Here is a 14,940-nt window from a genome sequence, read left to right on the forward strand (position 1 = left end):
ATATTCTTTTTGTGTTTATGTGAACAAAACTATGAAATGTGTTTTCTTGTTTTTTTTTTTTGAGACAGAGTCTTGCTCTGTTGCCAGGCTGGAGTGCAGTGGTTCGATCTCGGCTCACTGCAACCTCTCCCTCCCGGGTTCAAATGATTCTTGGGCCTCAGTCTGCCCAGTAGCTGGGACTACAGGTGTCTGCCACTGTGCCCTGCTAATTTTTTTTGTATTTTTAGTAGAGACAGAGTTTTGCTGTGTTGGCCAGGCTGATCTCGAACTCCTGGCCTCAAGTGATTCGTCTGTCTTGGCCTCTCAAAGTGGTGGGATTACAGGCATGAGCCACTGTGCCCAACCTAAAATCTTTTTTTTTTTTTTTTTGGGACGGAGTCTCACTCTACTGCCCAGGTTGGAGTGCAACAGCACGATCTTGACTCACTGCAACCTCTGCCTCCCAGGTTCAAGTGATTCTCCTGCCTCAGCCTCCCAAGTAGCTGGGATTATAGGCACCCGCCACCACGCTTGGCTAATTTTTGTATTTTTAGTAGAGATGAGGTTTCACCATGTTTGCCAGGCTGGTCTTGAAGTCCTGACCTTGTGATCTGCCCGCCTCAGCCTCCCAAAGTGTTGGGATTACAGGTGTGAGCCACTGCACCTGGCCTAACCTAAAATTTTAATAAATTTTAAAATAGCATTGATAGGATGGCCTCTTTTGGTAAACACAATGGCACATTTGTTCTTTTGGGGCTATTTGGTTAAACATTGGTCTGAAAATTGAAGAAATACCGACTGGTCAAAAAGAATCTGTAATCTGAAGCATCTTAATCTTAGAGTGACTTGGGGGATTTTAATGGCAGTAGGTAATTCCTTTACTGTTACTGTTGGCAGAATCTAAAGTTGAAGGTCCCTTCCACAACCAGGAAAAACTACACATTTTACAGTATGTACTATTAGTTTTACTTTACTAATGATTGGTGATTATATGTGTAAAAAAGCTGAAGCTTCTGGGGTAATATGTGGCATGGGATCTATTTTGATACAGTTAAATATCATCTTGGTTTTAAATAGTACAATACCAACACTAAACCTTTAAGATTAGCATGACTGCAAAATTAGCAGTTTTGTGTGGATGGCATGCTAACTTGGGATAGCTTTTTGTTTGTGCCATTATAATTGCATCAAATACTTATTTCAGGCACTTATGCTCTGCATGTGCTAAATAAAGGATATATTGGTTGTGGGGGAACAATTAATGGGCTTATTTTTTGCCAAGTTTTCAAGTAGTAACCCTGGTTTCTTTAGGCAGATAGTACTTTTATGCAAATATGGTTATAAATGAGAATGAATAACTGTAAGATGAATCTTTGTCTAGCAGGGAACTATGGATTCTGTGATTTTTGTTCTTAATTCTTTTATGTGTCTTCGTAGATCAAATGTTGTCTTATATAGGTGCTATTGGTAGCAATTTACTCAAATACAAAGACTGGGTGTTTTGAAAGAGATTAATGTTTTACATGAAAGAAGAAATCTTTTTCTTAGAATCCTTGTTTTAGAGGCAGTATGGTATTTCCTTCTATAAAGTTCATAAATATTTGCTGATTTAAATATTTAGCAATTGCATTGGTAAGTAGTGGAAGGGTAAAAACCAGTAAGAGGAGGTCCTCGCATGTAAATATTAGATGATGGGCTCCATCTGCTCTTAAACTTCCATGTAGAGGAGCACATTGTAAGTTTTCTTAAGCTTTGTAACATTTCTCAGAACAACGTGGTGGTTTCTATTATCCCTTCTCTATGATTAGCTCTATTACTCTTAAAATGTAAAGGAATTGTAAGGAAAGCGAACGGTGAGGTAGCTTCAGGGAGAGCAGAACTCCAGAAGATAAGAGTTGCAGTTTCAATTACCAAGGATATTTGAATCCTTGAAACTGTGTAGTAAAGGCAGGAAGGAAGAGTCCTGGAAACCTGTCTGGGCTTGAGCAATCAAATGGATACATAGCCACTCAACTTAGTTTTTTATGGTATGTGGTAGTTCAATTAGCTGTTTATTTAACATAGATGTACAAGTACTTTTGGGCTTGTTATACATTTGGAGTGATTTTTACAAAAGTGGTTTTCTGAAATTAATAGAGGTATTAAATGGTTTCTAATCATGGAATAAGGCTTGAGAATGATTGCATAAAGAATGGCATTAGCTTTGCTTTTTCACTTTGGGTTTCAGACTAACTAGGGTGTGTTTGTTTCCTCAGTGAGCTCAGCACAATGCCTGGATTGGTATTGTAATCCTACAGATGAAAACTATTTGTAGTAGTTTGTGAACTTATCATTGGGGTGAGTGTTTGTATGTTTGTGTGCTTAAGTGTGTCTCTTGAGGTAAAAGTGGTATCCAGCAGTTCCTGTGATTCTTTCCATTCCCCCTTCCCGTATGTGTTAGCTTGTTTTCTTTGTTCTTTGCAAATTTCATGGGGACAATGGGATTTAATATTTCTCTCCACTCTTCAGGGTCTTTGGGAATAGATAGTTATTTTATCATTTTCACATGTGATTAATTCAACAACTTTTATTTTTGAGTATCAATATAGGATATTGACATTGCAGGGTTTTTAAAGATGATAGTACTGTGTAATGTCTGACACTTCATTAATGAACACTCTACGTTTATTTGAGAGGCATTAATAAATTGCAGTCTTTACCTCCTGAATTTATATTGATGAAGGAGGCAAATGGGTTGAAATGGATGCAGCAAATCCTAGATATTTATAATGCAAGGTAGGTTTTAGAATCAAAGTGAGAGTGCAGAGGGGTGTGGAAGAGTCTTATTTGGTTGGTGAGTACAGAAAGGCTTGATGGAGGAGGTAGCATTTGAGATGGATCCTGAAAGGTGGGTAGGGGGAGAAATGTTTATTGAATCCTTTTATAATGTTTTAAATACAGTACCAGGCCCCTTACGTTACTACATTTAATCATTCCTAAGAAATATTAACTATTGTAGCTGCACATGTTTTGTTCATCTGGTGGTTGAATGATTTTTTAGTGAAACATTTTGTTTTGTTAGTGTTTTTTGAGGATAAATGTTTTTCTTTTGAGAGGTCAAATCTGAATTGCATTGCTGGCTGTGGGTCCTTCTTCCTTGTCTATGGTGACTTCTCCAGTTTTTCACTGGATTTAGCCTTGAAAATCACTTGATTTTGTGGTTTATGATACTTCTCATAGATTAATTTACATGACAGTTATTCATAATTTCCTTTATAGGTGTTGTGTTGGGATGAGTTATTTTTCCTTATTGGGCTTTGTTCTCATTATGCCATTCTATATTTAGCTTCTGGGAGGGGAGCTTGTTCCTGGGAATAGAATCACCACTCATTCCTTTTCTCTTTAGTTTTTTAGGTGGTGGCGGCAGTCGGATAGACAATAGCACAACAACACATTTTGCAGAGGTAAGTTTTCCTTTAGCTATAGGAATTCTTTAAGAAGTGGTTAGGTGTTAAAATCATGGCAGATACTAATTTTCCAGTGTGGCAAAACATCAGAGTTTAACTGAATGTATAAGAAAAAATGTGGGCCAGAGTAACCCTTGGGAAGATTTGTATTTTCAGTAACTGGGGCTTGAGCATGTTACCTTTGATAAACCCTTGATTAGGAGAAAGTAATAGCCTCAAACTGTATTCTTTTAAACTGGTAGTGTTTTTAATTCTTGTTTTCTACTTTGTTATTGTACATACAGTGTGAGAATAAAAAGGTTGTGCTGTTTTTGAAATAACAGTGTTGCAGACTCTGCTTTAGTGGTGTGACAACCAGGTAAAGTGCAGGCCAGGATGAGTTGTCGAAGTCACAATGAAATAGTCTTCAGCCTTGTACAGAGGTACTGGTTTCCAGGGTTTACCTTTAGTCAGCACAGTCGTTTGGTGTAGATTAAGGATATATTTACTTGCCTTTCAGATCCCAAGATGGGGTCTGTAAATAATTTCTATGTCTTCTTATAATGTGGCGTCCATATTTTTTGCGAAAAATAAATCTTAACTGTGATTTGAAAATAGGATATTAGTCTTCATTCTTTTTTTTTTTTTTTTTGAGACAGAGTCTTGCTCTGTCACCCAGACGGGAGTGCAGTGGCCGGATCTCAGCTCACTGCAAGCTTCGCCTCCCGGGTTTACGCCATTCTCCTGCCTCAGCCTCCCGAGTAGCTGGGACTACAGGCGCCCGCTACCTTGCCCGGCTAGATTTTTGTATTTTTTAGTAGAGACAGGGTTTCACCGTGTTAGCCAGGATGGTCTCGATCTCCTGACCTCGTGATCCGCCCGTCTCGGCCTCCCAAAGTGCTGGGATTACGGGCCTGAGCCACCGTGCCCGGCCTGGTCTTCATTCTTGAATACCATTTTATATCAAATCCAGAATAATTTTCTTTTTTCACTTTGTCCATTGACCTAAAGTCTCTTTAGTTGTCTTTTTTTAAAAAAAGAAACCATTGTAACTATTTTTAAGTGTATAATTCAGTGGCATTAATACTCTCTGTTTTTAATCATTTAGAGACTACAGCCCAGAAGGTACAAACCTGCCAGCCTACAAAAAACACTGATGTTTTTCTTTTGCTTGTTTGTATGTGTACCCTATATTGCCATACACCTGTTTGCTCTAGAAAGCTGACAGATGCTAAAAGTAAGAAATAAGTTAAATCCCATAATCAGGATTTCTTTGTTTTAGGATCACATTAGCTTTTTCCAGAGATAGCTGAAGTGCCTAGAGAGATAGCAAAATATTTCACTGTTTGGTATGTAAATTGAAATTGTACTAGTAGTATATTTGAAAAGTGATATTTAAGAAGAAGCCTGTAAAACCGTAAGCTTCTTTCCCTTGTTATTTGAAAATTATTTTAAGACCTGTGTACCCCACATTTTGATGTTGTTAGGTTTATCAATATTGTGTGGGTAATGGTCCAGTTCTATTTAGGGTGGTTTTTCTGCTTATGGTCTGTACTACTTCTTAATATCCAGTATTAAGAGTTTTGGTTAACTCTGAACTGCCCAGATTGATTAGAGTGATTCCAGACAGATCATGTTTTGAAGTTCCATTTTTATTTTCTCATTTTAATGAATTGAAAAACGTTATTTAAAATGTATTCTGGGCCAGGCACGGTGACTCACGCCTGTAATCCCAACACTTTGGGGGCTGAGGTGAGCAGATCACCTGAGGGCTGGAGTTTGAGACCAGCATAGTCAACATGGTGAAACCCCATCTCTACTAAAAATACAATAAATTAGCTGGCATGGTGGCATGCGCCTGTAATCCTAGCTACGTGGGAGGCTGAGACACACGAGAATTGCTTGAACCTGGGAGGCAGAGGTTGCAGTGAGTCAAGATTGCACCACTGCATTCCAGCCTGGGTGACAGAGCGAGACTCCATCTCAAAAAAATAAAATAAAATAAAATGTATTCTGTTTGCCAGTCCTGGAAGCCTTTATGATTTCAGTATTCTTTTCCCTTGTGTGTGCTATTTGTGATAACACAGATTGTCACTTACTGATTATGCATATGCAGAAGAAGAAATTTCATTTGATTTTTCTTTAGTGTTCTCTTTTAGGTAATGGAAATAGATTGGTCTGCCAATTTTGTAGATATGACTCACCAGGAAGAGATGCATTGAGTAAGAAGAAAAATAAATATATGTAGTCAGTTTCCTAACTTTAGTAATGCTAAATCCGACACTGATGGCATGAGTTATTCTTCAGGTGTTAAAGTAATTTTGCTGATTCATAGCTTGTAACTTCGTGTTCTTTAGATGTTGCCAGGGATTTTTAAAAAATTAGCTAAGAAGTGTGTGTGTGTGTGCGCGTTTGTGTATGTGTGTATGTGTTTAAGAGATGGGGCCTTACTGTGTTGCCCAGGCTGGACTTGAACTTCTGAGCTTAAGTGATCCTCCCACCTCAGGTTCCCTAGTAGCTGGGATTACAGGCAGGTGTCACTGTGCCTGACTAAAAGTATATATTGAATGTTTCATACATAGCACTCTCCTAGAAATAGGGCCAGGAAGTAAATGTCACAGTTGCCTTGCCTGAAAGGAACTTAAAATTTAGTTGTGGAGCAAGTGAAACACTTAAGAAAACAGGGAAGGCTGGGTGTGGTGGCTCATGCCTGTAATCCCAGCACTTTGGGAGGCCAAGGCAGGTGGATCACCTGAGGTAAGGAGTTTGAGACCAGCCTGGCCAACATGGTGAAACCCTGTCTCTACTAAAAAATACAAAAAAATTAGCCAGGCATGGTGGTGGGCACCTGTAATTCCAGCTACTCAGGAGGCTGAGGCAGGAGAATCGCTTGAACCCAGGAGGCGGAGGTTGCAGTGAGCGGAGATTGCACCACTGCACTCCAGCCTGGGCAATAAGAGCGAAACTCTGTCTCCAAAAAAAAAAAAAAAAAGTGTACAGAGTATAATAAATTTATTGTGGGGTATATGTGATTAAGAACACAGCCTCCGGAACCAGATTGCCTGAGCTCAAATCCTGTGTCTGCCACTTATTGGCTGTGTAACCTGGGCAAAAGTTACTTAGAATCTCTCAGTGCCTCTCTTGTTTTCCTTGTCTGTAAATTGGGGGAAATAATCATCCTTTCCTCATAGGGATGTTATGAGGATTAAATTGAGTTAATACATGCTAGGTGTATAGACCCCAGTGTGCCTGCCATCTAGTGAGTGCTTGATACATTTTAGCCATTGTTAAGACTTCAAAGAGAAGGTAAAACTTGCACTGGAGACTTGAAGAGTAGGTGGAATTTAGATAAGCAAAGATGTGAAAATTATCTCAAAATAGTATTCATAAGCTGTAAGGTTTTATGCTTATGTCCCTGAAGAAAAAACAGAAATAAAATTATATATAGAAACTAAAGTTGTTTTTCTTTTCCCTGTTTTAGTTGGTAATTTCAGCAAAGACTTATGCTCAGATTTGCTCTATTTTTCTTTAGCCGGAGCTACTTGTACAATGAGGTGGTTATTTTCTATAAGTAACATTTACTGATAGCTGAATTCTTAAAATACTGACTGTATTAGAAGAGGCTCATTCCAAGAAAATTTCTGACAAAATCAGTATTGACTTTAAAAAAAAAAAATGAGACTGGGCTGGGAGATAAGAGACTAATGGGATAGTGAGAAGGTAGAGGGGAGGGTTGCCAGTTACATGGGAGCAATGTTTGAATAATGTATGAGGGCCAGTGGAGAGTGAATCTGAAAATGTTGCTAGCAATTTGTAGAGAGAAGACATTGCTATCCTAAGCTCCTGATGGTAATCTGGAAAGTGAGCCCTATAGCTACCTGAAGGTTTCATTGATTACTTGCACTTCTGACCATGACCTGGTGCCTGTGGGTCATCTAATCTTAGAGTCTCAGCTTACCTGAATGGATCACTTCAGTGCAAGAGTGGCTCTGGCGGCTGCCTCAGATTAGGAGAAAATAAGATACATGGCTTTCTGGAAAAAAGAGCTCTCAGGTATGCACAAGAGGGCAGGGTGCTCTGAACTATCTGATTTATATGTATTTAAATAAAATTTGTTTTTGTTACATAAGCAGCATTATAGTGGCAGTAAAAAAAATTAAAAATATATATCTTTAGTTTCACAATTTTTTTTTTTTAAGACAGAGTCTCACTCTGTTGTCCAGGCTGGAGTGCAGTGGTGCAATCTTGGCTCACTGCAACCTCCGCCTTCTGGGTTCAAGTGATTCTCCTGCCTCAGCCTCCTGAGTAGCTGGGGCCACAGGTGTGTGTCACCACGCCTCGCTCATTTTTTGTGTTTTTAGTAGAGACGGGGTTTCACCGTGTTAGCCAGGATGGTCCCAATCTCCTGACCTCGTGATCCGCCCGCCTTGGCCTCCCAAAGTGCTGGGATTACAGGCGTGAGCCACCGCGCCCATTAGAGTTTCACTCTTCTAAGAGCTCCCTTTTTCCATATATTTCCTTTCAGATTTTGTCCTAAGGCATAGATACTGAAAAATAACCTTAAGCTTTTTTGTTTTTGTTTTTTTGAGATGGAGTCTCGCTCTGTTGCCCAGGCTGGAGTGCAGTGGCATGATCTCGGCTTACTGCAACCTCTGCCTCCTGGATTTGAGTGATTCTCTCACCTCAGCCTCCTGAGCAGCTTAGATTACAGGCCCCCGCCACCAAGCCTGGCTAATTTTTGTATTTTTAGTATTTTACCAGGTAAAATAATTTATAATTTTTGTAATTTTGTATTTTACCAAGTTGGCCAGGCTCGTCTGGAACTCCTGACCTCAGGTGATCCTCCCGTCTTGGCCTCACAGAGTGCTGGGATTATAGGCATGAGCCACCGTGCCTGGGCCTAAGCTTTTTTAAAAATGAGAAATATCTGCAGGGTGTGCAGATCACATGAGGTCAGGAGTTCCAGACCAGCCTGACCACTGTGGTGAAACCCCACTATCTTTACTAAAAATAAAAAAAAAAAACCTGGGTGTGGTGGTGGGCGCCTGTAATCGCAGCTATTTGGGAAGCTGAGGCAGGAGGATCACTTGAACCCAGGAGACGGAGGTTGCAATGAGTTGAGATCGCACTACCACACTCTAACCTGAGCAACAGAGCAAGACTCTGTCTCAAAAAAAAAAAAAAGAGATATCCCATATTCTCATTACTTGATTATAGCTTTATGCATTTTTTAGCATACTTCTCATTTCTCATATGCATACCTCATAACTGTTTGGGTTGCTGTCATAAGAGTATATCGTATTTCTGCCTCTAAAAATTTACTTGGTGTTATGTCATAAACCTTTTACTTGTCACTCTATAGTTAATAGAATTATAGCTGGACATGGTGGCTCACGCTTGTAATCCTAGCACTTTGGGAGGGTGGAGGCAGGCGTATCGCTTGAGCCCAGGAGTTCAAGACCGGCCTGGGCAACATGGTAAAACCCTGTCTCTACAAAAATAAAAATAAAAAGTTAGCCAGGTGTAGTGGCATATGCCTGTAGTCCCAGCTACTGGAGAGGCGGCAGTGGGAGAGTCTCTTGAGCCTGGGAGGCAGAGGTTGCAGTGAGCTGAGATTGTGCCACTGTACCCCAGCCTGGGTGTCAGAGTGAGACCCTGTCTCCAAAAAAAAAAAAAAAAAATTTAGGACTTCATGTTCTTTAATGGCTATGCTATATTTATTAAACTATTTATCCTGTGTTAGGCATTTCTAGTTACATATGATGGTTGATCATTGATCATACTTCTTCTGCCTAAGTCTACAACATACTGAGAAATAAAACATAGAACACCAGACAGATGGATATAAAAATTTAATTTTTATTCAGCTGAATTGGAACACAAAGTTGAACTGTGGCCAAATGGACATCCTAAGTTTATACAGGATGACCTACCTGAGAATTAGAGTCTGCAGAGCAGGCACACATAATCAGAACCTCTTATTTTGCATTTGTGCAACTTCACTTGCTGGAGAAATGTGAAATCATTAGAGATTAGACTTTGCCATTCATTAATCAGCTACATCATTCCTCTGTTGAAGAGTACATACAATACGATGCCCTTTACATAAAATTCTAAAAAACGCATACCACAGAAAGATCAGGGGTTGCTTGGGGGTGGGGAGGGGCAGGAGGGAAGGATTATAAAGGCACACGAGGAAACATTTCGGAGTGATGAGTATCTTCCTTACTTTGCTTTAATGTTTTCACAAAATCGCCTGTGAACTTTTTCGAGATTACATTTCTAAGGTTAATAATTATAAAATTATTTACTCTTAATTGACTCATCTTTATAGACTCTAATATTATTTTTTGAGATATAATTCATATACTATGTAATTCACCCTGTTAAAGTATACAACTAAGTGGTTTTAGTATATTCACAGAGTTGTACAACCATTACCACTGATTTAGAACTTTTTCATCATCCTCAAAAGAATCCCCATACACCTTAGTAGTCACTACATACTTCTCCACAGTTCTCTCAGCCCTAGGCGACCACCAATCTATTTTCTGTCTCTATGGATTTGCATATATAGGATATTTGTTATAAATGAAATCATGTAATATGTGAACCTTCGTGACTGACTCTTTTCTACTTAGCATACTGTTTTCAGGATTCATCCATGCTGTAGCATGTATCAGTACTTCATTCGTTTTTATGGCTGCATAATATTACATTGTATGGATATTCCACATTTTATTTATTCTTCATCAGTTGATGGACATTTAGGTTGTTTACACTTTTTGCCTGTTATGAATAATAATGCTGCTCTGAATATTTTTGTACAAGTTTTTGTGTGATCATATGTTTTTAATTTTCTTGGTTATATAACTAGGAGTGAAATTGCTGGGGCATTTGGTAACTGTTTACATTTTTGAGGAGCAGACCATAATATTTAAAGAAGTGCTGATGTGATCATGGTTAGTGTAGAGCAAGTTCTGCTAAATGGAAGATATTGTCTATCCTGTTTTTTATTTTGAATGTGTAAGTAGTTCACCCCAAATATTTTCAGAAATATTTCAGAAATATTGTCATTGTACTTATATTCAGAGTAATGTTTTCAGGTTTTCTTTTTTTTTTTTTTTTTTTTTTTTTGAGGCGGAGTCTCGCTCTGTCGCCCGGACTGGAGTGCAGTGGCCGGATCTCAGCTCACTGCAAGCTCTGCCTCCCGGGTTTATGCCATTCTCCTGCCTCAGCCTCCGGAGTAGCTGGGACTACAGGCGCCCGCCACCTCGCCCGGCTAGTTTTTTTGTATTTTTAGTAGAGACGGGGTTTCACCATGTTAGCCAGGATGGTCTCGATCTCCTGACCTCGTGATCCGCCCGTCTCGGCCTCCCAAAGTGCTGGGATTACAGGCTTGAGCCACCGCGCCCGGCTGTTTTCAGGTTTTCAAGGCAAAACTTGTCAAACTCTCTGTGATTCTTTAGACTATTTTAGCAAAACTCTATGATAGTGTTCCCTATTAGTTTTTACTTATGTAAGCTGTGTCCTAAATACCCAGTTTTGTTGTATGAGCTTTTCTTTTTTTTCTTTTATGCTTATCTAAGTCTACTCAGAGACAAATGACCTGAAGCTATTTTTATCCTTAGTGCTGATTTGGTATAAATTTGTGAGGTGTGCTCTGCTGTCCTGTGTTCTTTGGTCAGGGTACACTATTATTTTGAGATTAAAATAGGCCACAAATACATTGACTGTTACTAATTTGCACTTTCTGTACAAGTTGAAAAATGCCTCATTATGATGTTGAAGCTGTTTTTAAGCATGGATCCTTTAGAAATTTTATATATTATTAGGTGTGGCATCTAGAAGTATGTTAGTATCAAAGCAGATTATTATGAACTTGGTGCTTGACTTTTCTTCCAGTCAAGATTTTAAATATTTTATTTTTAAGTTATAATGAAACTAATGGTTACTTTGAGAGTTGTTTTCTGTGAGCAAATGTTGTGGAATCGTATATAGTAAGGGAATCATAGATTTCTTCTTGTAATTCACCTTAGTGAGATAGATGATTGAGAACATGGAGGAGTCTGCTCGTACTTTTTCACTTATTGAAGACAAGTATAGTTTTAGGTTTTTAAATCTTGCTTTTACTTTGGAATTTTGGGTCAAGAAAATTCTTGTGTTCTAGACAATTTTTCAGACTAGAAACCAGTGATCTCTAATAGATGAAGACTGTAACTAGAAAGTAAAGGGAAATAAGGCAGATTTGATAAGAAGTGCAAGTGGCAGTTAAAAATGAAAAGATGTTTTATGTCACCAGTATTTAGAGAAATTTTTTTTTTTTTTTTTTTTTTTTTGAGACAGAGTTTCACTCTTGTTGCCCAGGCTGGAGTGCAATGGCGTGATCTTAGCTCACTGCAACCTCTGCCTCCCAGGTTCAAGCAATTCTCCTGCCTCAGTTTCCCAAGTAGCTGGGATTACAGGCATGCTCCACCACGCCCAGCTAACTTTTTGTATTTTTAGTAGAGATGGAGTTTCACTGTGTTAAGCTGGTGTTAAACTCCTCACATCAGGTGATCCACCTGCCTCAGCCTCCCAAAGTGCTGGGATTACAGATGTGAGCCACTGTGCCTGTCCGAGAAATCTAATTGATGTTCTTACTCTGCATATTACTTTTTGTTCTTCAGCTTATGTATTGAAATTTTTAAAACTTTTAAAACATGTTGGTCAGGCTGGGTGCGGTGGCTCATGCCTGTAATTGCAGTGTTCTGGGAGGCCAAGGTGGGTGCATCACCTGAGGTCAGGAGTTCAAGACCAGCCTGGCCAACATGGTGAAACCCCCGTCTCTATTGAAAATACAAAAATTAGTCGGGCACGGTGGCAGACACCTGTAATCCCAGCTACTCGGGAGGCTGAGGCAGGAGAATGGCTTGCACCTGGGAGGCGGAGAATGCAGTGAGCCAAGATTGTGCTACTGCACTCTAGCCTGGGCGACAGAGCGAGACTCCTTCTCAAAAAAAAAAAAAAAAAGTTGGTCAGTGTAGGGGTAAATGTAAGCTTTTATATTCTGGTAGGAGTCTAAATTGGTACAAAACTTTTATCATTATATATTGTTATAACTATTCTATTATTATTGTTAATTTCTTACTATGCCTAAGTTATAAATTGTTATAAGTTATAAATTAAACTTTACCATAGGTATGTATGTATATGAAAAAACATAGCATATAATTAGGATTCTGTATAGCTCACTGTAACCTCGACCTCATGAGCTTGAGCTCAGGATCCTGGATTCAAGTGATCCTCCCCATTCAGCCTCCTGAGTAGCTGGGACTTCAGGTGCATGCTACCACACTCACCTAATGTTTAAATTTTTTGTAGAGACAGGATCTCACTATGTTGCCCAGACTGTTCTTGAACTTCTGAGCTCAAGTGATCCTCCTGTCTTGGCCTCCCAAAGTGCTAGGATTACAGGCATAAGCCACTGTGCCCAGCCTGTTTTTGGATTTTCTATGTACACAAATTATTAGAATTATTAAGAGTTCAGCGTATTTTCTGTATACTAAGATCAGTATACAAAAATCAGTTGCATTTCTGTTACCAGGAATTAACTATTAAAATACAGAATTTTAAAAAAAGATACTAAGGCAATTAGAAAGTCAGTTCAATGGGAAAATGGACAAAAGACATGAAAGAAGAGAAGACATAAAAGAGAAAGAATAGAGATTTAAAACTGATTTAGTTGAAATAACTGATGAGTGCTGAAAAAGTAAACTCTGTGTGATTTAACAAGAATATGTTTTAAATTTAAGAAATAAATGTGGCTGGGTGCCATGGCTCACGCCTGTAATCCCAGCACTTTGGGAGGCCGAGGTGGGCGGATTACTTGAGGTCAGGAGTTTGAGACTAGCCTGGCCAACATGGTGAAACCCATCTCTACTGAAAATATGAAAAATTAGCTGGGCATGGTGGCACATGCCTGTAATCCCAGCTTCTCAGGAGGCTGAGGCAGGAGAATGGATTGAACCTAGGAGGTGGAGTTTACAGTGAACCGAGATCGTGCCACTGCACCCCGGCCTGGGCGACAGAGCAAGACTCAGTCTCAAAAAGGAAAAAAAAAAAAAAGAAAGAAATTTTTGGATTTCTAAAACATCAAAAAAAAAAAAAAAGAAAAAAAAGAAAAAGGGTGGTGGGGGCAGCAGGGAAGAGAAGACATAGGAATGGCTGGTAAATATTACGTGACAGGATATTTAGCCTTATTAGTATATTAGTATCAGGGAAAGCAAACTAAAACCACAGTGGCAGGGTGATGTCAGTGAAAATGGCAGAGTAGGAGCTTCTGGGGGTCATCCCTCTGCAGAAACACCAAACACCTTGACAAAAAAGTCAGAATCAAGCTTATCGAAATTCTGGAAAGATAGTCAAAGGTTTACAGTAGCCAAGCAAATACTTCGCCAGAAGAAAGGGCACTGAAACAAGATAAGAGATCTTTGTAGCATTTTAGCTTACCCTAGCCTCACCTCCCTTCCTGGTATGGCTGCAGTCTTGAAGATGAGAGCCTGTATTCCCCGTGCTGGTGCCTGATTCCAGAGAGTGAACCCTCTTCCTCCTAAGGGGTTGGTTGTGTGTACTGTTTTGTCCTTTCCCCAAAGGACTGCCACTAGGGGCAAAAATCAACCAACCAACCAACCAGCCAACCAACCAACCAACCAAACAAACAAACAAAAAACCAGGGCAAACAATAAGATATTGAAAGCCTGAGAGGAAAAGCTGTAGAGTGAGTTTTTGTGGAGGAATAGGAGCTTTGAAAAGCTATTGTGAATGAGAAACTGGAAAGCCAAGTGCACAGCTCAGGGCAGTATGCATGCTCAGAAAAGACCTGAGGCCATTAGCTTTCACCTTGGCTTATCTTTAGGTTCAGCACAAGCCGGAAGTGAATATTAAGGCCGATTTATAAAGGCCCTGGCTAAGTTTTAAAGGAGTGCCCCAGCAGCTAATCATCAAAGACCTGGCGAGCATTTTACTTTTCTTTTTCTTTTTTTGGGACAGAGTTTTACTCTTGTTGCCCAGGCTGGAGTGCAATGGCACGATCTCGGCTCACCACCACCTCCGTCTCCCAGGTTCAAGCGATTCTCCTGCCTCAGCCTCCCTAGTAGCTGGGATTATAGGCATGTGCCGCCATGCCCGGCTAATTTTGTATTTTTAGTAGAGACGGGGTTTCTCCATGGTGGTCAGGCTGGTCTTGAACTCCCAACCTCAGGTGATCCACCCGCCTCGGCCTCCCAAAGTGCTGGGATTACAGGTGTGAGCCACCGCGCCTGGGCGTCTTTTTCTTTTTTGTTTCTTTTTTTTTTCTCTTTGGTTTATTTGTTTGTTTTGAAATGTGGTCTTGCTGTGTTGCTCAGGTTAATCTTGAACTCGTTAACTCAAGCGATCCTTCCACCTCAGCTTCATGAGTAGCCAGAATTATAGGCACATACCACTGCACCCATCTCTTTTTGTTTTTGTTTTATTTTTTACACATTATAAATGTTCAGTTTTTTAAAAAAAAAAT

The 14,940-nt window shown here is 39.6% G+C and overlaps 1 protein-coding gene across 3 annotated transcripts in view; it reads left to right on the forward strand.

The window, feature by feature from the left end:
- RNF115 (ring finger protein 115) overlaps positions 1-14,940 on the forward strand; it is a 79,420-nt gene that overhangs the window by 34,954 nt on the left and 29,526 nt on the right. For 2 of the 3 annotated variants that reach the window (XM_023198651.3, XM_023198650.2), the window contains 2 exons: positions 877-928; positions 3,365-3,422. In XM_023198651.3, coding sequence (XP_023054419.1) covers positions 877-928; positions 3,365-3,422 — 110 coding nt within the window. The remainder of the gene's footprint in view (positions 1-876; positions 929-3,364; positions 3,423-14,940) is intronic. The other variant, XM_023198649.2, reaches the window with a different exon arrangement.

Source organism: Piliocolobus tephrosceles, chromosome 1, assembly GCF_002776525.5.
Source record: "Piliocolobus tephrosceles isolate RC106 chromosome 1, ASM277652v3, whole genome shotgun sequence".
Lineage (NCBI taxonomy): Eukaryota > Metazoa > Chordata > Mammalia > Primates > Cercopithecidae > Piliocolobus > Piliocolobus tephrosceles.